General features: G+C 38.6%; 1 protein-coding gene across 2 annotated transcripts in view; it reads left to right on the forward strand.

Annotated features, from left to right (window-relative positions):
• Window positions 1–26,769, forward strand: part of Cntnap5b (contactin associated protein-like 5B) — a 718,354-nt gene that overhangs the window by 266,733 nt on the left and 424,852 nt on the right. For both annotated transcript variants that reach the window (XM_006529594.4, NM_172851.3), the window contains exon 4: window positions 11,664–11,811. In XM_006529594.4, the coding sequence (XP_006529657.1) occupies window positions 11,664–11,811 (148 nt within the window). The remainder of the gene's footprint in view (window positions 1–11,663; window positions 11,812–26,769) is intronic.

Here is a 26,769-nt window from a genome sequence, read left to right on the forward strand (position 1 = left end):
AGTCTTGAGCATTTTACTTCAGGTTATGTGGACTCTCCACTAGTGGTAGAGAATACAGCTTCTGCTGCTGAACAGCACTGAACACTAGGCAGTATAAAGTCTTTTGATTCTAAAACAAATGTCTTTGAAATTTTTGCACTTGCAAAGTTGAATCCCCTTAGGCATTTTTGGGTACTGGAATAGGCTCTCATGTAGCCCAGATGGACCTCCAATTCATTAATTTAGAGGAAGATGATGGTGACTTTCTGATGCTCATGTGTCCATCTCTTGAGTGCTGGTGTTATAAAAGTGTGTCACCATGATGGAATTTTGGTACTAGGGATTAAACACAGAGCTTTTTTCTCATCTGAGCTACATAAGAAAGCTTCATGTGTAGAAAATAACATGTGATACTTCATTGACAAAAAGAGGCAAAAAGCATTCTTTACTGTTGAGTTTATACAGTGGGGCTCTTTGTATTGAGATTTCAAAGTAATTCAGTGCACACTGTTCATTCTAAAAATCTGTTGTCTTAATCAGTGTAGACTCTATAAACTAAAAAAAGCAGAAATTTATTTCTCCTGTGTTTAGAGTCAGGAAGAACAAGATAAATTTATAAATCCATCATCTGCTGAGGACTTACTTTCGAATCTATAATTAGTTCTTCTCTCCTCTCCTAAGACATTGTATGGTGGGGGTAGTGGGGGCAGGGAAGAGAAAGAGAAGGGAAGAAAGCAAAAGAAATTAGAAAGGAAGGTATCTCCCCTTTTGATCTTGAACAACACAAATATCGTTTTGGTGGCATCAGAGATGGGAGCTTCCAGCCATAACAAATTGACAATTATATATATATATGACAGTGTAGATTATTAAGTGTTTTTACTTTCAATTTCTCAAATCCAGGGAGTCTTCTACTTAGACTGAAGTACAAGGAAAGTGGTAAGCATTGTTTTGAAGCCATGTTTAGGGTCTGGTCCTGCCAGTGGCTAGTTCCACATAGTACTTCCTGTAAGGGGTCTGAAAATTTGTTAAGATTGTGTGAAGCCTTCACAGGCCGGCATAAACCTTTTCCTCTTCTCACAATAAATGCCCTAATTTCTTATGGTCCATTGCTTCAACAAAGTCACATAATTAATTCTCATACAAGGAGTAAACCTCCAGAAACTAATATATTTCCCAATGCCAGCTTACCTCATACCATGTTACAGTTTCAATGTATTAATTTTAGGGACCCACAAGCATCCCATGATCAACTTTCCCTAAATCATATTTTGATTCCAGGAAATAAAAAATAGTATTTTACATATTCATCATTTCTACCTTCCCCTTCTTATCATTCTCCTTCTCTTCTTCTTCCTCTCTTCCTCTTCCTCCACTTTTTGAGGTATAGGTTTCCTATTTTGCTGACTCAAACTTAGCATCTATCCTAGCCTGCTCTGGAACTTTACCTTGTCCTGCTTTGGACCCTCCAGTGCTAGACTGCAGCTGTGAAACTCTTTTCATGGTTCCATAGTTTATTCCACCAAGAATCTTTAACTCTACTCAATAAATGAGATAATAGAGATCAAAAAAAAAAAAAAAAGATTCTGAGAGGAAAAATGGAACCTGAAAAAGAAAAAAAAACAATCATAGGTAATTTTTAGTAATTTCCTCTTCAAAGTTCAGTGGCTTCCTACTCCATTATGACATCAAGTATCCAGTAACATTACCCAGAATTTTCCTAACAAAAGACAGGTAATTTAAAAGTAAAGTAGAATATTTGTAGACTCATTGGTAAAATGGTTACACATTCACACATCTATCTTCTTGTGTGTGTGTAGTTTCAAAGAAATAGATCTGTGATATTAGCTTCCCATACACTTCAAAGGCTAACATTACTTTCAGCAGTTAGAAAGATACCTTTCCTCCTCCTTCCTCTGTCTCTGTCTCCCTGTCTCTATCTCTCTGTGTCTCTGTCTTAGTCTGTCTCTCCCTCTCCCCTTTCCTCTCTCCCCCTCCCCTCTCTCTCTGCATGTGCAGATGTGTATTCCTGTTTCATGATGGGATTGCACCAGATATAAACACTCAGGCCACTCAGATACAGCCAAGTGCAGATCTTTATTTTAGCTTGCTTAGAGTCAGTGAAGAAATTTGGAATGTAAGTACAGCTCAAAACATTTAAAACAAGAGACTTTTAAAGGCAAAAATAACTTATGCTAGTATCTCTCTCTGTAGCTCCATGTAAGAGGTGACAAAGTTGTTGCAAAGGTTTCACAAGCAGTTTAACAAGACCTAGAATAATTTAGCTGGAGTGTTTTGTCCTCAGGTTACTAAAATAGAGTTAGGTAATTTTCCATGTGTTTTTCCATCAAGATCAAGTTATAGCTGTACTTTCTGGCAATTTCCAGGAAATTTCCTGCCACTGTGACCTCTCAATATTCACGTGATGACCTGAATTTCTCATTTGGCATTACTGACTGCTGCCGAGCTCTTTTCTCAGGACACCAGCACGAAAGGCTCAGTGACATCCACGCCCACCCCCACAATCCCAATTCACCCAAGGATGCTAAATTATTCAATTATATTATTCAGATATATATTTTAAATGTTCTTCACACATACTGCCAGCAGTCTGGTAAATGAAAAGTGCCCAGACGCTTACTTCTCCATGCTCACACAGTCCCTTGGCCTGTTCTCATGGCCTCAGTTTATATCATAGGCTTAAATCTGCCTGGACAAACTCATGTGTTGTTACAATTTCATGCCACTGCTTCCAGTTCTCTTATTCTGGTTCTAGCCATATGCCTCTTTGCTAAAGCTATCTAAGGTTTTCATTTCTATCCTGTCTCAATATGATTTTTACTACTGTCATTAAATTCAATTCAGTTATAATAAATCTATATTGTGTTCAACCTTGTCAGAAGTTTGTTTCCTATTAAGTTTATGACATACAGAATTCCCACAAGCCTCTACAGTTTCTCCCACGAGGTCTCAGAAGATATGGATACAGCTACAGGATGCTGCCAAATTGTGATATGAGAACCACTGAAGAATGTAGTGGAAAAAACTGGATACCCTGAGTATGACTTATATTGTCTAAAACAAGTAAGACATTTCTCATGTTACATGTATCCATTCCACAGAGAAAAGACCCTGCGTCATCTGGGCCTGAAAGCCAGACTGACTGCCCAAGTTGCCATGGAACCATGGAGCCCACAGAGAACTGTTGACTAGTGGACTCTGTCATTTTTTATTAAATAATATAACTGCTAAATTTTTGTTTATTCCCCAGACTTCTGACTACATTAACAGCTAGAAAAAACTTTCACAGATGTAATCTCTTATATCCTTACTTAAACTCTGTTTTCATTAACTAAATACTTCATATTTCCTCTTCTTGCTGTGCCACTGTTATATTACCTGAGTTCCTATAAATTTGCCTAACTCTAATAAAATATTCCACTATATGATCCAACTTTTCCAACTTTTTATACTTGTTCCTTTTGCTCCAAAAAGGGCTAATCTTAAAGACTGTTCACATTGCTAAGTCTTTTATACTTATAAACTACAGAAAATCCACTCAGATCTACTTCTCATGGACCAAATAGTACATCCAGATAAGTACAACCACCCAAAGTTCCCACTTGCTACCTATTCCAAAGATTGCAATTCTTTTGAGTTCAAATATACACCTTAATAAAAATTTTTCTTTATCCCAAATGTACTTAATCTTATTCTCTACCTATAATAATGTGTTCCAACATCTTGTAAACTCCAGGCACTTGCTACATTCAGGACAGGTCAGGTTTCCAGGTTTTTAATTTGGTTTTCACTCACTTAGAGCCAGACTTCAAGGACTGCAATAAACAGCCACGGGTTTGGTCTTAATTTATCAGCAAACCTGGCATCAGAAATTACTTCCTTTACTATGGAAATGTTTTCTGTGTCCTTTCTTTTTCTTTTCTTTTCTCCCCCAACACCCCACTGTATTCCAAGAATCTCTTTTATAACTGCAAAAAGAGTTTTTTGTTTTCTTTATGGGGGGAATCAGTGCTTGAACATTGATCATTTCCTAGATCTACCTGCCCAATAATGATGAGTAACAGCCAAAATAAAAATGAGAGCAGGATAGAAGAGATTTTGATAAGCTTTGTTTTGTGATTCTACCAAAGGCTGACATCAAATCTATACAGCTTCTGCTGAGATCCAAATCTCAGGATAGTAAAAGAAAAAAGACATGTGCTATCTGCTTCAACACTACTTTCCCATTGAGTCTTTTATCTGCTCCAACATTCTCAGTCATGGGAATTGAGCTTGGAAGGAAACTGCTTACCTGACTGATAAGTTGGGGCTTATCTACTGCTGTAGACACTGATGCATGGACCTCAGCCTGGAAAGTTCTGGGATTAAATACTATAAAACATAGTCAGAACAACTTTCTCATCATCATTTGACCCCCACAATACCAGCACCAGGTATAACCTTACCTTGGCTAATCATAGTTGAAAAAGACTAAGAAACCATTCTAAAGTCATATCTAGCAGGAAGAATATGCAAGTGAAACATAACCATCATAGATACCATCAAGGAAGAAAGAGCAAGTACTACTCTCCCACACCTTGTGACCCTTTCCTTGCCTTCTTGATAGGCTGCTAGCATGGAGCAGCAGACTCCTCCATGCCAACTCTGTGCTTCTCTGTAGCACTCTACACTGAGAATTAAGAGCTATGAGGTGAGCTGTTGGAATGGTAGAAATTCCAAGTTGCAAAGACATTCCAGGGCCCTTAAACCTGAATCAACAGCAAGAGTATATCATAGAACTCCTGACCCTTGACTTATCATTGAAAGCAGTGTACAATTCTTTCATATATCACATATTAAAATTGGAAGCTAAAGCAGAAGGATTGGAGGTCTGAGTCCAACCTGGATAAAGAATAAGACATTCTTTCCCAAATGCCATCAAAATATTTAACTTCTGTAAATGAGTTCCCAGGTTATGACATTTCTGGTTACAATAATCAAATAAGGTATTTTATGAGTAGTATCAGACAAATGCAGAATATCATTCTATTGTCTACTGAGAAGGTATTTGTTATGAGTCTACAAGAATTTGTCTCATGCACCTTACAGTGCATTGACAGGAAGATGCACAGTAATTGATAGAAGATAAATACTAGATAGAGATATATGGCAAACATTTTTATACATACACAAATTCATATATAATATTTTTCACTTGTCAAGTGGCAATAAGTTCTACATATGGTTAGGCTTGGGAATAGAGTTAGCAGGATCACAATATGGAGTCATTTCCATGCATATATACATGTGAACTGGTCAACACGCTTGTCCAGCCTTCTTTCTCAGTTTCACTATCTACTTTGTGGTCTTACCTTAGACACATGAATTAGTTCTCACCTTTAATTGGGCCTAGCTCTTATAGAAATGCCATATCTTACCCTAGATTTAATAACAGATGGCCAAGTTCTGCTGTCAACTTTCAAAAAATAGCTCTCTGCTTTACGTGGAAGAAAGCTTTCTATCTCTTTTCTCAGAATGGCAAAGGCATTCTTTCATTAGCGGAGTGTGAAAAGATGAATTTTTCTAAATAGGTATTTCAGTCTTGCCAAGGGTACACTGTATGGCAGAGTTTCACACATATTGGAGTTACAGCTTCATTGTAGATATGGAAACAAACTTGAAACAGGCTTTTCAACAGTCACTCTACCATTCCTTATCCTCCCTACAGGAGGAGCTACAAAAACACAACAGCAATGGAAAGCTTTGGTGAGGCCATCTGTGATCGATAATTTAATGCCTCTAGCTTTTATGAATAACTAGTTTGTTGATTATATTATTCAAAACAATGGGAAACAAATTCATACATCTACTTTGCCATTGGTTGATGTTGTGGTTTGAATATCCCACCATAATCTTGCATTTTTGTATGATTTGCAAGCAAAGTAACTAATACAGGCATATTGACAACAAAGTTCACTTTATTCAGACTTTCTTTGGGGTTTATTTTTTTTTTTAATGACAGTGAGTGTGATGGCAAGCTGAGGTCATAAAAGTAAAGTAGAGGAGCAAGCTGCACAAGCATGAATCAGGCAAAAGCATGAATGTTAGATGCTGGGCCAGGGATGGGAAGTACTGAGAAAATACCAGATTTCCTGGAGGATTTTTAATAAGATAATCACTGGAGTGAGCACATATGCCATTGTGGCATAGTTATTCTATCTGAATAGTCAGGGGTTAGGGTGCTTCTTAGGGGTAAAGAATGAGCATGTGTGTATTAGTGTTCTCATATGCTGCAGCATAGTTATCATTAACCAATCCCTATCTATAGTCACAATCAAAACACCCTGATAGCTGTCTGTACATCCTTCATAATTTCATATCCTGATAAATCCACTGTACATTATAAATGAACTCAACATAGCACAAGTAGCTCAACAAGAGTGTGTCATCAGTTTTTCTTTGTGGCTGGTAGCAATGTCATTTCACTTATGCTGTACACCATACCAGGACCATTCTACGTATCATTCCAGGATTTCCAGATTCTAAAAAAATCAGTTAGCACTTTTATACTATTTCCAAATTGAGTCATATTAATGTATAGCAGTGTCAGTCAAGACAAATAAGATATATTGTTTCTTGAAATTCTTTCATTTTTCCTTACTTTAAAGGCTAAAACTAGTGCAATGGACTTTGTTATGTACCAATACTTCCTGGGGAATTGCAACACATGTCTATTCATTTCAGATAAGGAATAAAATGATGAGTATCAACCTAGGAACCCCAAAACCAAAACACAAAGGAGATGTATTTGCCAGAAAGGGACAAAAGGTAGGAAATAAGAGACAGACAAGAGATGGAAGATGAGGGACAAGTGGATGAGTACAAAGAGGAAGGATATTTGTCCCAGAGGACAAAAGACTGCCTCTTGATAGAGAGAAGATAGACATGGCCCATGGGAAAATGGCAATTTAGAAAGGTACAGGAGTAACCCATTTTAGAATGAGATGCTGAATTGTAATTGGCCATGCTTATCATGTAAGTCAAAGGGAACTTTTAATTCATGGATTTCAATACTTGATATGCGGACTTTAGTAGTCAGCCTAAGACAAGAAAGTGCCAAATAAGGGAATAGACCTTGGGGACTAACTATAGGAATGTAATTTAAAGGTTTTTACCAGGGCAGAAGGAATGAGAGAGAAGGGCAAAACCTGCCATAGGCTTGTTTTTCCCATGTTCTAGATAGCTAGAGTCCTTTCATGGAAGCCACAACAGACCAAAGTATGGATACCACCAACATCCATCAGGGAGTTGATGATGAACCAGGGAGTTTTGTTGAATTGTTTTCAGAAACTGTTGTGTCCAGATTGCAAAAATGCCAAAGAGACCACCAAGAACCACAACTCCAATGTAAGCACATAATGGTTTTAATTCAAGCTCTAGCTTAGGCCACGCTACCTTCTTCATGGAAGAGGAAGGAAAGTGACCCCCAGCTCTATGTGAAGGGGGGACTATAAAAGAAAAAAATGCAAGTGGGGGTTTCTAAGCCTTGGCATTACATGAGAGTGTAAAGAGGAATGTTGATCTCTTTCCAGAGCCCAGGTGTGGTGGCCACATCACCCCAAGGACAGCAGACAGCTTCCTAGACAGTAACTTTATCCAAGAACAGCAACTTAAAATAGAGTTTGGAGGACAAGATAGAATCTCTCCAGCTATTTTTAAGTCTCTTCACTGGCCGTGTTTCTCTAAGGGCAAGTTAATTTAGAATGGAGTTTTAAATACAAAATGGAGTTTATTCTGCTAACTCAGCCCTTCAGAATCTGCATGAAGAGTTACTTACAGGAGCAGAAATGACTGAGATAGCTGCATCATCAAGACTTACCCCAGCGTGGATGGTAGCTCATGGGTAAAAGCTGGGAAACCTGGAACCTTCTGTACAGCTTTCAGGCAGTGCAATAGGTTGGACAATGTGCTTTCCACACTCTTTAGTTTGTCTAAATCTCATTCAGGCAGCTTGGCTGGTTTCTGTTCTCTGGTCTAAGTCTCATTTGCAGCTTGGCTCTACTCTTCTGAGAGTGATTCTCAGCTGTTATTGTCTCAGCTTGTTACTCAAGCAGGGAGTAGCCAAGTGACTCTAGTCAGTTTCAGGGAAGTCTTGAAGCTTTATTTGTTCACCTTCATGCTTAAGTAGTTTCTTGCAGGATTACACAATGGAATGTTTCAATCTGAGAAAAATTATTTACACAACAAAGGGGAACCAATCATCTCCTTTCAATAACCACAAATCTATAATTAATTACCTACACAGCCATCAAATAAGGAGTGTCTGGTCAGCCTAAATCAGTGAAAGACCTGTGAAACTGCAACATAATTGGTACATTTCTCTGCAGTTAAAATGATGAAAGAGGAATTCATCACTAACAAGACAAAAACAGACAAAAATCTTGAACTCAGAGAGCTCCCTGTTTTGAGTTTCCTTTTTTTTTTTCATAAAATGTAATATTTTACATTCTTGATAGTCATCAAAAGCAGGCCAATTCCTTGCACATAATTTCTTCATTTCCATTATCTGAAATCCTGATGCAAACCCATTTTATCACATATTCCAGAAGAATAGTCTAGAACTTGGAAGCTGGAGTCGGGTATTCATTTCAGCTTTAAATCTGTGTTTTGCATGTTAATTACCGCCTCCTATTTTAAATTTATCTTATCAAAAACGAGAAAATTCCTTTATGATTAGCTCTGACCTTCTTGTACTTCCTTCCTTTATTTTTCTCTCTTGGAGAGAGAGGACTTTGTATGGCATTTACAAACTGTTGATTTTTTAAATTTTGTTTGTTTTGTTTTGTTTTTTCCAGACAGGGTTTCTCTGTATAGCCCTGGCTGTCCTGGAACTCACACTGTAGAATCGACTAGTCTTGAACTTGGAAATCAACCTGCCTCTACCTCCCAGGTGCTGGGATAAACTGTTGATTTTCAAATGCCTTTCATGGGGCTTCAAGGAATCTGTCTCTATTTTAGAATATACAATATACTTTAACACAATTGTATTTTCACAAGTATGTCCCTTGAGGAATTTTTCACTGTCTCTCTGTCCCTGCCCATGTCCCTGTCTGTCTCTTTATTTCTATCTGAGATTCTTTCTCTCTCTCTCTCTCTCCCTCCTTCCCTCCCCTTTCCCAGTAGTTGTCTCTCTGTCTGTTTGTCTCTGTATCTTTCTCTGTCCCTCTTTCTCTCTCTTTCTCTCTCTCTCTCTCTCTCTCTCTCTCTCTCTCTCTCTCTCTCTCTCTCTCTCTCTCTCTCTCTCTGTGGGTGTGTTGGGAGGGAGATATTCTTCCTCTATGTATCTCAAAATCATTTTCCTTGTTGTTTCCTTTGACCATTACAGTGAAATCAGATATATACTATTTGGTGTCTGCGCATGATCAGGAAGACTATCTATAGATTACTAAAGCTGACAAGGACAATTATGATGAAACACACATCTTTGAGTAATAGCTGACAGACTATCATTGTAATATAGACAACAATCTTGGCAAGCTCAATTGGATTAGTTGTATAACATAAACACACTAACTTACACTTAATTATGTTCTTTAAAATGGTTTAGATCTTAAATTTTATTATGGATATTTGATTCTGATGTTTTCAAAGCTTAGGATCGGAGCTCATCTACAGAAAAATAATAATTGTAAAATAATAATTCATGTAGATGATTGGAACAGGTCTTGTACTGTGTTTGTGTGTTTGTGTGTGTGTTTACTTATGAAGCATGTATATGTATGTAGTATATGTGGATATATGTGCATGGGTGAGTTTGCCTGAGCACATACAGAGCCCAGATGACATATTCATGTGTTCTCTTCTATCTCTTAACCACTCACTGCCTTGGTCCTTTGAGCAGGCCCTCTTGCTGAACTATAAATGTTTGGATTTTGTCTCGGCTGATAGCAAATCTCAGCAACTCTACTATATCTTCTCCCTTTAATAATGGGATTATGTGTATGCATGGAACCATTCCATGCTCATCATATGGATGCTAGAATCTGTACTATGTCCTCCATGCTTGTTTAAAAAGTATTCATTGTTTATAAGATTTACTTTTTAAAATTAAAATATAATTTTATCATATCCTACTTCACTTTTCTTTCTCCATACCATTGCTTGTACTTCCCAATTTCTCTTTCTCAAATGTACAACCTCTTTTTCTATAAATTGTTTATATATATTCATATATAGACTGTATATACTTATACACATATGCATACACACTCACACACTCACACACACACACACACACACACACACACACACACACACACACATCTTGTTCAGTCTGAACAATGTTGTCTGTATTATCTGGTTATCTGATTTCAGGACTGACCATTTGATAGTGGATAACCACCTGAAGGTTTCTTTTGCTCTCAACATTGCTTAGTTTCCTGTTCTTCCTAAACTTTTTCCTTCAATATTAACATGTATATTGGTGTTGTCCTTGTTTGGGTTTTATTTAGGCAGCCATATGGGTAAGACTTCCTGGTTGTAATTCCCTTGATATTCTTAAGAGACTAAATATCACAGGAGAAGTTCTGTTCCTCTGACTCTTACAGTCTTTCATCTATCTCTGCCATATTGGTCCCTGAGTCTTAGGTGCGGGAGTCCTGTTGAGGATGTATGTATCAGTTGGCACTGGGCATTCTACTGTTACTTGTTCTCTACATTTTCATCAGTTGTGGTTTTCTGTGATAGTTTCTTTGTTTCAAAAAATCGTTTCCTTGATGAGGGGTGAGGACTTCACTTATCTGTGCACATAAGCAGAAATATTTAGAATGCAGTTAAAGGTTATGCTGATGTAGTAAAGTGGTGGTTTTATGTTCTCTCCCAAGGTCCTTGACCACACTAGACCTGGGTAGTGGGTGAAGTTAAGTTTAAACATTTTTAACCACTGAGCCATCTTTTCAGACCATGTGTGACTTTTAAAAACAATCATCAATGACAAATGAACAGAAAAATTAACTACACATATACCTAGAATGTGATGATTCATTTTTGTAAAACTTGATGACCCATCAGAGATTGGGAACTACAAAAATCAGGATGGTTCTTGGATTAGGACAGACTTGGAGCTGAACTTTGGAATAATTTCTAAGTACTAAGTGATGAAAGTTTTAAAGATAGATTTCCTTATAGTTTTCCCATCCTGCCCAAAATTTTTCTTTTAATTTTTAAAATGGTGGTGATAATGTTATGTATTTTGTGTTATAACTGGCCTCAAATAAGATTTGCAATTATTTCAGTAAAACACCTTTCCTTCCAGGAGGAGGTTGTCAGGTATCTTACAGTTCACATGAGCATAAACTTGTGGGAAACTGGAACATCATGATGTTATTAACTTTTAAATCTTCAGGTGTCATACCCTCCAGATTCCTTTATTCATAAAATTCAGCTAGGCCTGATGGTAGGCAGAAGCACATCCAAAAGTATAGTATTTGGTGCCTATGAAAAATTGTAATGCCTGGGCCATCACTATATTAGAATAATGTCAGGGGACTTAGGGCCTTTGTTTTATTTTGTCTTGTTTTGTTGTTACTGTTGACATTCTCCAAAAGCCTCAGTGGATAAGCATGCATACTTCTTTTTCTATGGCTTGGTACTGCATAACTCACTGGGTTTCTTTTTGTCTTCAGACATTTATAGGAAACATGAATGCTAACAGTGTAGTTCACCACAAGCTACTGCACGCTGTGAGAGCCCGCTTTGTTCGCTTTGTGCCCTTGGAATGGAATCCAAACGGAAAGATTGGCATGAGAGTGGAGGTCTATGGATGCTTCTACAGTAAGTACTCACAAGGATCAAGTCACACAACATAAGATGGCTACGTAATACCAGATTATTTATATTGAAAATTAAAACGTGTGTCTGTTTGCACATGGGTATGTGTGGATTTGTGTGCTTTTGTGTGAGTTTGTGTATATGTTCACATGTGTAAGTGAAAAAAGTGGCTAAGCAAAAACCTCCAATATTTCCCAAGAGCATCACATCATTTGACCTAGAACTTTTCACTTGATCAGAAATATTCAGCTGAGCCTTTACTGGCTGAGCATGACCCACAAAGATTTTGAAATCTCCATTTCCAGAACAGTGGTTGTCCACCTTCATAATGCTGTAATCCTTTAATATAGTTCCTCACGGTGTGGTGACCTCCAACCATAAAATTATTTTGTCATTATTTCATAACTCTAATTCTGCTACCACTATTAATAAGAATGTCAATATGTAATATGTAGGGTATCTTATATGTGATGTCTATGAAAGGCTCATTTGACCTCCAAAATGGTCATGACCATAGGTTGAGAAATCACTGTGCTAGAAATGAGTCAGTCAAGAAGGCAGCTATTTTAAGTTTCTCCTGAAGGCATAAAGATGAACATGTATACTGTGTCATTATGAATTGATTTTCTTCTTTAATTCAGTGGCATTCACCTGCTGAGTTTATAATATCCAGTGTCACCTAAGGAGTAAATACACTTAGTCAACACACTTTAAAAAATCATTAGTTATATTAGTTCAGTTTCCTATTTCTGAGATAAAGTACCTTGAAAAGCATTTTTAGGGAGAAAGATGTTAATTATTTCAGCTCACAATCTCAGGTTACAGTCCATCATTGCCAGGCAATCAAGGTGGCAAAAAGCATAGGAGGCTAATCACATCCCATCGACATCTAAGAGCAAAGTATGATGATAACATGCTCACATGGCTCCTGTCCATCCATCATACAATGCTTAGGAAGTGGTAACACTCAGAGTGGGCATGTTTTTCTACTATTCAAGGTAATTCTCCCATAGTCATGCCCACAAGCCAACATATTCTAGAGAATCACTTACTGACATTGCCTTCATGGAACATTCCTTGTGTTCATGCTGGCAATTAAACTTACTAGAACAGTCCATTGAATTAGTACTACTTTGGGTCACAGAGGGACTCAAATGTGCCTACTTCTGTTCAACAAAGCCAGCATAAAATAGTACTTGCCTCAGAAGCATTCAACGTACTTCATAAAAGTGCATTTGCTTTCCTGTTGTCCTACACACTAAATTAAGAACTCTGAGAATGAAAACACAAAACTCTCAAGCATTAATGGCTCCTTGGGCAAACTCTTGGCTACAGTGGATATGTCTGAGAAGTAAAGTTTAAGGGGAGGAGATTGACTGTGGAACCAACTGCCTTTATCATGGACAAACACTTTTTGAAAGAGTATGATCTATGAAGGAAGCATTGACAGCCTATCAAGAAAGCACTTTGTCACCTGTAAGTTCAAGGAGGCCTTTAATTCCCCCTGTACCTCATTGCTCAATGAGGAACCTTTGTCATTGCTGGGAGGCTTCTGTGGCTCTCATTGGCAATGTTTGCTTACTTGTATGTTAAGAAACTTTCAGGATGAAAAACACTGAAGAAAAATTATTTGTTCTTTATAAATCCATCTCTTTGGGCCTAATAATTTCAAGTAGTGTGTGTGTGTGTGTGTGTGTGTGTGTGTGTGTGTGTGTATCAGCCTCTGTTTTCTCATGCAATCATATTGAGCTCAGATCATCAAGCATGGCAGCAAGGATATGTACCCAGTGAGGAGTCATTTGCTAACCCTGGTGTAGGATTTTTATTAGTCTTTCAATGTCTCTACCTTTAGTTTTACCCAAGAATGATATTGATCATTATTTCTTGTACCTTTTGTATGCCAAGCCCAAAGGATCATGATTTTAGTTAGATCACAGCTGTTACTTTAGTTGTGTATACTGGTATATACAGCATTGCCTGTAGATGTAGAGACAAGTATGAAGAGGACAGTGGTCAACTTCAACTATTCTCAAACAGGTACTGCCTACCTTGCCATTGCGAGACAAAGCCTGATGCTGGACTGTGGCTTGAAAAATGGACCAGGCCGGCTAACTGGCCAGTTACCCCAGAGATCTGCCTGATTCTTCCTTCCTAGTGCTGGACTTATAGCACATACCACACTTAGATATTTTTACACAGAATCTGGGGATCAAAATAATGCCCTGTTGTTTGAAGGGAAAACACTCAAAAATAAGTATAATGGTTATAGAAGGAGGTTTCAACTTCATCCTCTACTCTTTCATATTTAAGCTGGCACATGCATGTACATGCACCCATACAAACACACACACACACACACACACACACACACACACACACACACACACACACATTCAGAGAGAGAGAGAGAGAGAGGGAGACAGACAAACAGACAGAGACAGACAGACAGTGAGACAGAGAGTCTTTGAACTCAGTGTATTCATTTTCAATCTTAGCACCCATGTGATAAATAAGCAGGGGTGTTGATATACTGAGGGAGTAGGATAAATTGAAAGGGGGATGAGGAGTCTATGAAATTTTCAAATAATAAATAAAAATATTATTTAGAGGAAAGCAACCCATCATTTTCCCCCTTTTCAGCTCCCTTTCTCTCAGGGCTTAGCTTCAGGTCTGTTAATTTTTCTGTGTATGGCTGATGGCTGCTATAGTCACCAGATCCACTAACTGTGAAGAACCTTTACATATGTATCAGTTCCAAAACTCTCTGCCAGCCTGGTTTATGGAAATATTAATATACAATTGCTTACATTTTGCTTCCATGAAAATTTTCTAAATATATCCAGCTTAATATAGATGAAAAAATCTTGTCTCCCCACAGTTTGCAGGTCTTCTTCTCAAAATTCATTCTGTCTCAGTCATAGGTGTCTACACCCTGCCTATTTGTGTAGGACACTGAAAGGGAATTTAATACCTTTCTTCCCTCTAAGGTCTTGTCTAGTAACCCACCCACAATTCAAAGTGTCTCTACAAGTTCTTTTCTCTAGAGATGTATAGGGCCATGAAAGGCAGCCTGGTTTCTGGCTGAGTTAAGATAGATCCATCCCATAATCAGCCACCAAACCCAGACACTATTTCATATTCCAGCAAGATTTTGCTGAAGTGACACTGATATAGCTGTCTCCTGTGAGGCTATGTCAGTGCCAGGCAAATACAGAAGTGGATGCTCACAGTCATCTATAGGATTGAACACAGGGCCCCCAGTCGAGGAGCTAGAGAAAGTACCCAAGGAGCTGAAGGGGTCTGCAACCCTATAGGTGGAACAACAATATGAACTAACCAGTACCCCCAGAGCTCATGTCTCTAGTTGCATATGTAGCAGAAGATGACCTAGTTGGCCATCATTGGGACGAGAGGCCCCTAGGTACTTGCAAACTTTATATTCCTCAGTACAGGGGAACACCAGGGCCAAGAAGTGGGAGTAAGTGGGTAGGGGAGCAGGGCAGGGGGAGGATATAGGGAACTTTCAGGGTAGCATTTAAAATGTAAATAAAGAAAATATCTAATAAAATTAAAAAAACAACAACAACAATAGGATGGACGATAGGTGTTTTGCCATGCTCCTGGACACCAGGCTCCTGGACGAGGTCACAGCTCTTCATAGGTTTATGGCCATCAGTCATATAAGGGCAATGTCCTAAGCCCCTCCAAAGGTAGACGACTTGACCTTTGGTCACATAGCCTCAAGACAGATCTCCATTTTAATGACGAACCTAAAGACCTGGAGGTTTACCCAATTAAACTTTTCTTCCTAGACACTCCTCCCTGCAAAAGGTGTTTATCCTCAGGCCTGCCCTGAGAAAGTGGGGTGCTGTTTTACTCATCGCCACTCTCTGCCATGATAATAAATGCCTTAAAACCATGGACTGTCTCTTCTCATCGGGATGCGCCATGGGAGCAATAGAACAGTCCTTTCCCTAAAGAGCCAGATGTCTAATTTCTTGCAGAAGGTCCTCTCAGTGCTCCCAACCAAGACCTCCACCAAGTCAAACCACCCCTGAACAAACCAAGGACTTTCTCCTCCCCTGAGGACCCAGCCGGAGTTTTCTCTTCTTTTCCCCTTCAGCCCTGGGCAAGATCCATCCTGCGCTGGGGGTGGGTGGGTGGGGGACTCCATTCTCAACTCTTCTGAGGCTTCCAGCAGCACCTGGGGGCTCAAGAGCCTGAGAACCAGACAGTCCCGGCTTCCCTGCAGGCCCGTGAACCCCTGAGCCAGCTCCAGCAGTTGCCTGGGACCTCAAACTGTGCTCCACCATCTCTGGAGCGGTGTCTAGCATAGTCAAAACTTATCCCTCCTCATCTCTCTGATCCTGGTTTCTCCCATCTCTACTTTTCTCTCCTCCACTGGCCCCCAATTTTATCTTTCTTTCCTGTGCTCTGGCTGGACAGATCTCTTTGTTCCTTTACTATGCCAAAACTTCATTACCCTTGGATCTGTGCCAGTCTTTAGACAAATATTTCCCCTAGATATTTGTCAATGTGATTGTCAATGTAATCTGAGACAGTGACATTCTCAAATGTGTGCATTCTAAATGCCCCTTAAAATCACCTATGCTACTTCCAGTATTCATGTTATTAATGTATAATGCCGGAGTATACTTCATTTACTATACAATGCCACAAACCATAACTATTGGTTTATGCTATGTTGATAGCTATCTTCTTCTCTAGTTTCCTGCACTTTCAGGTAAGTTCACTATTAAGTACCTGCTTTTAAAACTGCTTATTTGTTAGTAGGTAGAGACATGTTTTGGGCCAGTCTCATTGTCTAAGCTTAGCCAGGATGGTTCTTATAGAATTAATAATATTAAAAATATTAACTTTTCATTAATAAAGGCATTTCAGTATTTTAAGGGTATTACTTTTGTTTCTGTGTGCTCATAAATCTTAAATTTGTCCACAGTATATTGACAAAAATTGGTGGAAATTTATAACTTTAGGAAGTACCTCAGTTGGTAGACTGCATGCTTAGCTATGAGTTTCATTTCCAGAACCTCCTTAACCTAGCCTGTTGGCTTACTCCTGAGGTCCCAACTAAATGAAATAGGTCTAAGACTTTGAGAGGATCACATTCATTCTCAATTACTTGGCATATTGTTCTAAACTATCTAAAGAATGAGCCACGACAGTGATACTTTTGTTAGAATGAGTGACCTTATTAAGTAAATAACAGGCTAAAGTAAACGAATAAATACATGAAAACAATGTTGTTTCCCCACAGCAGTTCTACTTCACACCATTCATTCTGTCTCAGTCATAGGCCCCTATACACTGTCTATTGGTATATAATACTGCAAAGGAGTTTAGCACTTTTCTTCACCCTAAGACCCTGTCTAGTAACTCACAGGACTTAGATACATGTGCACATAGCAAACACCATCACATTTCCTCACACAAAGTTTTTTGACTGAAATTGTCTGGAGAAGCCTTCTTGAGGCTGGAGTTCCTAATAGAAAGTGGCCCTAGCCTAACCAACTCTTAGCTTTGGTGAGGTTTCCGAGAAAATCAGGTAATAGCAATAAAGGAGATAACATCATCTGCCTCTCTTTCTATCCTTCATCTATTTTTCTATAATTTGTCATATTTTCTATATTTTTTATGTTTCATATTTTACTTATAACCTATCCATGTTTTAAATTAATTATTTATTTACATTTCAAATGTTAACCCCCTATTGGTCCTTTTTTCAATAGTACTCCACTGTTAAGAGAGTGTTGCTTAATGGTGGAGTACTCCCTCCCCTGTGCCGTTAAGAGAGTGTTCCCCAACCAACCCACTCATTCCCACTTCACCCCTCTCTCATCCCCCTTCTCTGGGGCACCAAGCCTTCATAGGACCAAGTGAACCCCTTACCACTGAGGTTAGACAAGACAGTCCTTTCTAGCATAAGCCATGGATCAGGTGATGTATGCTCTTTGTTGGTGTGTTAGTCCCTCTGAGCTCTGAGGGGATTAGTTAACACTGATTTTTTTCCTATGGAGTTAACAATCCCCTTCAGCTCCTTCAGTCATAATCCTGACTTTTTCAATGGGATCCCCAGGCTCAGTCTAATCATTGGCTATAAACATCTGCATCTGTTTTAGTCAGATGCTGGCAGAGCCTCTTAGAGGACAGCCTTTATAGGCTTGTCTGCAAACACATCTTGGCAACAGCAATAGTGTTGTGGTTTGGTGTCTAGGCCTGGTATGGATGCCAAGGTAGGATGGTCTCTGGGTGATCTTTCCTTCAGTGTCTGCTCATTTTTTTTGTCCCTGCATTTCTTTTATACAGAAACAATTTTGGATTAATTTTATTTGAAACGGGTGGGTGACTCCATCTCTCAATTGGAGGCCATGTCTATCTACTGAAGATGGTCTCTTCAAGTGCTATCATCCCACTGTTGAACATTCCTGTTATTGTCATCTCCACTGGGTCCTGGGAGCCTCCCACATCCCTGATGTCTGGGATATTCTAGTTGTTTTCCCCATTCCCCACTCCATGCTTATGCATATTTCTATTCATACTCCTGACACTCTGGGCTTCTCTCTTGTCTCTTCCTATATGTGAACCTGCCCCCCTTTTCCTCCCCTCCCTTCCTCTGCCTCCTGTGGTTATTTCTTTCCCCTTTTTAAGTGTGATTTAAGCATTCACACTTGGCTTTCCTTTCTGTTAAGCTGCAAATGGTCTGTACCATGGGTGTTCTGAACTTTTTTATTAATATCCACTTATCAGTGAGTACATACCATGTATGTCCTTTTGGGTGTGTGTTACCTCATTTAGGATAATATTTTCTAGTTCCATCTATTTTCTTGCAAAAATCCATGATGTCTTAGCTTTTAATAGCTGAGTAGTATTTCATTGTGTAAATGTGCCATATTTTCTGGTTTGATTTTTCTATTAAGGGATATCTGGATTGTTTCCAGCTTCTGGCTATCATGAACAAGGCTGCTAATAACATAGTGGAACACATATCCTTGAGATATGGTCAAGCATCTTTTGGGTATATGCTCAAGAGTGGAATATCTGGGTCTTCAGGTAGAACTATTTCCAATTTTCTGAGGTACTCAAAGTTCTAACTAGACAACAAACAGATGTCAAAGGGAAACAAAATAGATAGGAAGAAATCAAAGTGTCACTATTTGCAGATGATATGGTAATATATATATATATATATATATATATATATATATATATATATATATATATATATTTATACCTAAAATTTCTACCAGAGATATCCTACAGTTGATAAACAATGTCAGCAGAGTAAAAACAAATCAGTAGCTTTCCTCTACACAAAGAATAAATGGTCTAAGAAAGAAATTAGAGAAATAACAGCCTCCACAACAGTCATAAATAATATAAAATATCTAGGTGTAATGCTAACCAAGCATGTGAAAGATAAGTATTATAAGAACTTCAGATTCCTGAAGAAAGAAATCAAAGAAGATTTGATTTCTTCTTCAATGGAAAGCTCACTAATCCTCATGGATCAATAGAATTAACATAGTAAAAATGATCATCTTAGCAAAAGCAAAATGCAATCCCCATCAAAATTTTCAACTCAATTCTTCAAAGAGATAGAAAGAGTAATTCTCAACTTCATATTGAGTAACAAAAAACCAAGGATAGTGAAAATAATTCTCAAAAATTAATGAAATTCTTGGAAAATCACCATCCCTGATGTCAAGCTGTACTACAGAAGAATAATGATACAAATCAAATGGTATTTGTAGATAGACAGACAAGTCAGTCAATGGAATAAAATTGAAGATGCAGAAATAAACCCACATACCTATAGACACTTGATCTTTGGCATAGGAGCTAAAACCATTCAGTGGGTGAAAAAAGCATACTCAACAAATGGTGCTGGTTTAACTGGTAGCCTGCTTATAAAAGAATACTAATTGATTTATTTTTATCTTCTTGTACAAAGCTAAAGTCCAAGTGGATCAAGGATCTCAACATAAAGCCAGATACAGTGAATCAGACAGAAGAGAAAGTGGGAAATAACCTCTAACACATTGGCACAGAGGAAAGTTTCCTGAAGAGAACACCAATGGTTCAGGTTCTAATATCAACAACTGACAAATGGGACCTCAGGAAACTGAAAAGCTTCTGTAAGTCAAGGGCACTGTTAGTAGGACAAAATGGCAACATACAGTTTAGGAAAAGATCTTTACACATCTTCTATCCAATATAGGGCTAATATCCAAAATGTTCTAAGAACTCAAGAAGTTAGACTCTAGAAAACCAAATAACCCAATTAAAAAATAGTATATATAGCTAAAGAGAAAATTCTTAACTGAGAAATTTTGAATAACTGAGAAGCACCTAAAGAAATTTCCAACATTCATAGTTATCAGAGAAATGCAAATCAAAACGAAGCTGAGATTCCACCTTACACCAATCAGAAAGGCTAAGATCAAAAACTTCAGGGGCAGCAGATGCTGGTGAGAATGTGGAGAAATAGTAACACTTCTCCATTGCTGATGGGATTGCAAACTGATTCAACCACATTGGAAATATCCATAGGGTTTAAATTACTTTTAAAAATAATTTATAGTCACATTTAATTTAAAATTACCTTTATCAGCTATCAAGTCAAGAGCTCCAAACAGACAACAAACATATGTTCTGAGATCCCTAGCACTCTGCTTGGATAAGGCCAATTTCTCTCAATAATTAAACTTTTAAGGGACAGTGTCTCTAAAGTAGCAATAAGGCCATAAGTAGCTGAGGCAAGGTAGGGTCTGAACAACATTTGCTCTCATCTTCCCTTGTGGAATACTTCCATGCATTTATATATGGAAGTATTTAGTCATGTGGAATAAAACATTTCCTTGGAAGAAAAATATAATCTTTTGACAGAGGGTTAGTTTTCACTGCCAAAGTCAACAAGGAACCTATATTTTTCAAACATACACATGTAAGTGGCTTCAGGGACATGGTTTAATTGTTGCCAGGAGCACTAGCTCCTACACACATCTCCAATCCTGTGTCCCTCACCTACACATTCACTCGTAATTTTGCCTAAGAATCACTTCTTTCTATTTGTTTGTAAATAAGTCTCTGGAGCTCTGCCAGAAGAATGCCTGAGCAGGTGAACAAAGCCCAGTTGCAATCACCAGCACCATCTAAACCTTCTTTTATTCCTAGGATTTATTCAGGAGGTGGAGGCAGAATGATCACAAGTTTAAGGTGAACTTCAGCTTCATAGTCATTTCAAACTCATCATTGGCTAGATACTCTGTCTCAAAAGAAAATACCACAAAAATACCTACTTTGACCACAAGCAAATTACTGTTGTTTATTTATCACTACTTAGTTGTGATAAAGAGCCAGAATTTAAGCCAGTTGTCTCAAACTCTATTTCTAATGTAACTATTATGTATTTGTTCTTCAGATATTTGGGTCACACTTTCACCATTCTTTTTTCAGTTCTATTCAGGTACACACCCTGTTGCTAATTTAGTAGACGGTAGCTGGGATTTCATATTCTTGGTCCTAAAGGATTTTGACATCTTCTATCAAGCCATCTGGAGACTTTAAGCTTCTTTAACTTTTCTCTGGAGCTTCGATTTGAATTTCTTTATGTATGGGAAGCTAATTAATTTTGAAAGCATTATAAATTCTGATAACACATAATGATCTGCCAGGCTCCCCAGACTCATTAAGAATTATAACCCTCCTTTTATATCCCAGGATCCTCCCCCTACACAAGACCTTGCTCCTATCTGGTTAATTACTTTCAAGTGCTCATCCAAAACTCATCACTTTCTAAGCTAAAATCATGTCCCCTTTCCCCAAACAAATTCTTTATCATCATCTCTGTTTCAGCTGCTTTCTTTGCTATTGTCCTTACAATCCAGAGTCAGTTGTCACAGCAGCAGAAGTCATATAGTTGTAAATTTCATCTTTGGGTTGCTAACATCAGTATAGTCTTATCCTGGGAATGATGGGAGGCTTTGTGCACAGCCAGGTCAGCCTTGGAGGTATGGAAGATAGGAAAACAGTGGGCAGATGTGACACTTGGAAGCCCCAGATCCCACTTTGCAAATCTGACACCTTATAGCCAGATCTAGATAGTCTCACCAGATGATTGCAAGTACTTCACTCAGGATATAAGAAAACATAAATCCAGATGTACCTAATTTTAGATCAACATAAGGGTCTTATTCTTAGAAATCACTGAAAGCTCCAGGGAGTACTGCTTAGCTTTCAGTCTCTAGCTGCATATGTATCAGAAGATGGCCTAGTCAGCCATCACTGGAAAGAGAGGCCCATTGGACTTGCAAACTTTATATGCCCCAGTACAGGGGAACGCCAGGGCCAAGAAGTGGGAGTGGGTGGGTAGGGGAGTGGGGGGTGAGGGCATGGAGGACTTTTGGGATAGCATTGGAAATGTAAATGAGGAAAATACCTAATAAAAAAATCACTGAAAGAACTGAGGAGCTAAGTGTGAATATTTATAGGTAACAGAAGTACAGTGCACAGAAAGACTTCTGTCTTAACCCATGACCACTCTGTGATGTTTCTAATCAATTGAAAACCTGAATATTCCTCAACCATTGATATATGTTAACGCATTGTCTTTGCTGCTGTCTTTGGGCTATGGAGGTATAGGAGCCCACCCTAGATCTGTAGAAATATAGACTTCAGAAGCTGCAGGGATCTGTCAAAGGAATGCTTATGACTAGGGAGAGAGCACAGACAGTAAGTGTCACCCTGCAAACAGGAGGACCTGAGTTTCTTCCACAGGTCAAATGTTTAGGAAAATGATGAACAGGTTTATCCACATGTGTAATCTCATTATTGAGATATAGAGTCAGGTAGACCCGCTGGGGACTATTTGGCAGCCTATGTACTAGATGTCTTAGTGAATCCCAGGCTAGTGAGAAATTTTGTCTCAAAATCCCAAAGTGAATAGCACCTGAGGAACAACACCCAAGATTAAGTCCTCTAACCTGTACAATCAGTCCTGATGAATGAGTGCCTCATGGATAAGCTGCAGCCATGGCTCTGAAAATATATTTGCCTTATGCTAACCATGGAATTTAAAAGACAACCTGCCCTCATATTTGGACCAACCACTCTGCAGTTAGTTTCCCCACAGCAGTCAGGGTCATACCTGTCAGCTTGTTTTACCTTCAGTTTCTGTGGAAGTGGTCACCTCAGTGATGTACGTATTGAAATATTGGCTATACAACAGAAAGCACCCATGCATAGTCATGTATCCACACATAGAATCTATGCAAAACATAAAATCATGGAAACTTTTTTTTTTATTTTTCTGTTCTGTGTATTTGTGGTATATATGTGTATACAAGCATATACATGTGTGTGTGTGTGTGTGTGTGTTGTGTGTGTATGTTTGTGGCTGTGTGTTTGACCATGTGAAGATCAGTGGTAGACATTTTATTTTTATTATATCAGGTTTCTGAGTGGACCCCGAATTCACTAAATTCACTTGGAGGTAAACAGCATGTCCCCAGATCCTTTGCCTATGCCTCTACAGCTCTGAGATTACAGGCTACATGGTGTCACCTGTTGTTGTTGTTATTGTTGTTGTTTTGTTTGGGGGTGGTGGTGGCATGGAATGTGTGTGTGTATGCTTGTGTATAGTGTAGTATGATATGTAGGTGTGTACATATTCTATTATGCGTGTGGAAGCCAGAGAAAAACATCAAGTCTCCTGTTTCATCACTGTTTCTTGTTACCCCACGAAAAGACCTCTTAATGAGCACAGCTCTGGGCTGCCAGACTATGCCGGGGCCTAGCAAACACAGAAGTGGATGCTCACAGTCAGCTATTGGATGGATCACAGGGCTCCCAATGGAGGAGCTAGAGAAAGTACCCAAGGAGCTAAAGGGATCTTCAACCCTATAGGTGGAACAACATTATGAACTAACCAGTACCCCTGAGCTCTTGACTCTAGCTGCATATGTATCAAAAGATGGCCTAGTCGGCCATCACTGGAAAGAGAGGCCCATTGGACACGCAGACTTTGTGTGCCCCGGTACAGGGGAACGCCAGGGCCAAAGGGGGGGAGTGGGAGGGTAGGAGAGTGGGGGTGGGTGGGTAAGGGGGACTTTTGGTATAGCATTGGAAATGTAAATGAGCTAAATACCTAATAAAAAAAAAATAAAAAAAAAAATAAAAAAAAAAAGAATCCTCATGACCTGCAGAGCACTGTAATAACAAGCAAATGCCTTGACTCCCTTATATTTATTATTTTCTTAATGTAGTTTCTAGAGATTCTGAACCTTTTGCTTGGGAAGCAAATGCTCTCCCTCAGGGAGTCATCCTTAGCTTTTTAAATAGTAATGAGAGCGCTGAACTCAGGTCCTTACTGTACTGAGCCCACCATCTCCCAGGTCCATGGCAACGTTTCTGTACCTACTGTCACAAAAGGGAAAACTAGAAGCTTTCTGCTCAAATTTTGAAACTGCTGTTTAAACAGCAAGTAGCCTTCCTGGAGTATCTGCATGCTGCATCTGAGAAGAACACTGAAAATGGTGTAGACCAGAGACACAGCTAAAATCTGCATGATGCTATTTCACAGGCCTTCTTCCCTATTCTCAGCCTTTGCTACAATCATCCCTTTCCTTCTGGTGACCTGTAAAAAAAATACTTATGAAATATTGCCCTCTTGATGAGACCTTTGTCCATACCTAAATGAGTGCCCATGTCTCACGACTATGCAAGCTGTTCTTTTCATTTGAAGTCTTCCAGTTTGCCTCACTATGTCCTACTCCACTCCTTTTGTTACCGACTAGTTATTTATATCGTATTGCTTTACTCCCACCAGACCCTTCGGAGAAATGAATTGTGTGAAGCATCTTAACACTTCCCTTTATTGCATAACATTCCATCATTGTGATTCGCTTATATCCACAATGTTGTGTGTGATTGTCTAGATGGCTTGACCCATTGTATTTATCGTATTTGCATCAGAGAAATGAAACCAAAATTAATTTAGACTATTACCTACATGGGATTGAAAAGGTTTAGATGGTAATGAACTTGAAATGCAAGCATGAGCACCCAGTACCTAGGACCCAGGTGAGGGATAACCTTGGCTAAAATAAACTGCATATGATGATATATGTTGTGGGGGGCATAAACAAAAAAAAATCTCTGGATCATGCTAGCCTACTTCCAGAGTAAATTGTTCCTTAAAAAAAAAAAAAAAACTTTCCCTGGCATCCAAATGTTCTTGTGCACACACACTGATACACACACACACACACACACACACACACACACACACACACACACTGAGAGTAAGAAATAATAAACTCAATACATTCCATGAATTCAGGGATAAATAAAAGAAGAAAAATCTTTCTTAGGAGTTCTCTAACATGATTTTGGTATGTTTTTGTAATTTGTGAAAAGTTTAATGACACTGTAAACTTTAACTATATTCACAGATATATGGAGATTGTTCAAAAATATGGAGAAAACCCTCATTAAGAGAAACTCGTTTGTTCTTCTTAGCAAGATAAGTCCTAGTGTTCAATACCCACATGATATAAACCAGGCTGGTTGGTACACACCTGAAACCCCTACACTCAGAAGGTAGAAGCAAAAGGACCAGAAATTCAATGATGTCCTCAGCTCCACAACAAGTTTGAGGCCATCCTGGTCTACTGGAGACTCCTTTGCAGGAAAATAAGACTGGAATCTAGAGTTTTAGTTTTTCTCTGTTATAATTTTTTAAAATGTTGTCTTGATCCTTTTCCTATCCATTTCACCTCCTTATCAAATACAGAAAGTTCTGAAATTTTCTTTGAAGAGCTGTCTTTAAGCTTTTACAGTTTACTAATCAAACTTCCTTTGTGCTGAGGGTTCATCTCCGGTAGTCAGAGTTGTTGATTAAGCCTGGACAAATCAGAGAATAGGTGTGTGGTGGGACAAGTGAAATTCAAGCCAACTTTGAAAACCTTTTTGGTTTATGGATTACAAGCTAAGACTTCAGGTCTTCAGTGCAAGTACATGATCTAAATACAATATTTATTTTCGTATAATATTATATAATATGAGAAAACCTTCAAATGTATTTATATTGAAAATCTTGTTTACTCTGAGTAGCTGAAGAATCCAAGTGAGACTAATTGTTTCAAGGTGAGTGAGTATTTTCTCCTGTCAGAGTTGACCTTCACCTTTCTGATTCTGAGACACAAACATCTTCCCAGGCACTCCCCAGAGCTGTTTATCATCCCACTTGGGAATTGAAACTTGGACTGTTTTAGTCAGAAAAGCCCCCTTTAGCTGGTTTGTTGACAGTCTTCCTAAACTCATCAAATGTGTCAGATTTTGCTTCAAGAAGTCCGTATTTCTCAGAAAATAAGCTTGACAGCTGGGTCAGCAATTATGAGGCCAGTAGGAACTAAACCTCATTGGCATTCTGTGGCTGCTCAGAGAAGCAAGGAGATGGGGCAGGATTTGCTTTGACCTGCAAGGTCAGACGGGGGAGATTTACCATCTACCCTTACTGGGGGATTTTCAGGACCATGATTTGCCTAACAATCATAGTCTAGAAAAATCTTCCAATGAGTCATCACTGAAAAAAACACACATTGCATTGAACAGAATTTACAATAATGAGAGAGTTAAAGCCAATTTTGAGATGGAGAAATATTACTCACCCCAGTATGTATTTACCAGTTGTGTTCCAGGTCACTGGCATTGTGGGTGAAGTAATAAACTCTCAGTAGTGGTGTACCAGCCAGTCTCATGCACATAACATAAAAAGAACAAATCGATCCAAATGGTCCTTGGAATACCTCAAATATCAAATACTCCTTAATATACCAACTGTGGGTCCATGCTGTGAGAAATGTTGATACTCACTTCATAAAAGCACCAGAGATTTAGAATAATGAAAACAGAGCAATATATCTTATTACTTTGCAATAC

Source organism: Mus musculus, chromosome 1 (assembly GCF_000001635.26).
Source record: "Mus musculus strain C57BL/6J chromosome 1, GRCm38.p6 C57BL/6J".
In the NCBI taxonomy this organism is placed as follows: Eukaryota; Metazoa; Chordata; class Mammalia; order Rodentia; family Muridae; genus Mus; species Mus musculus.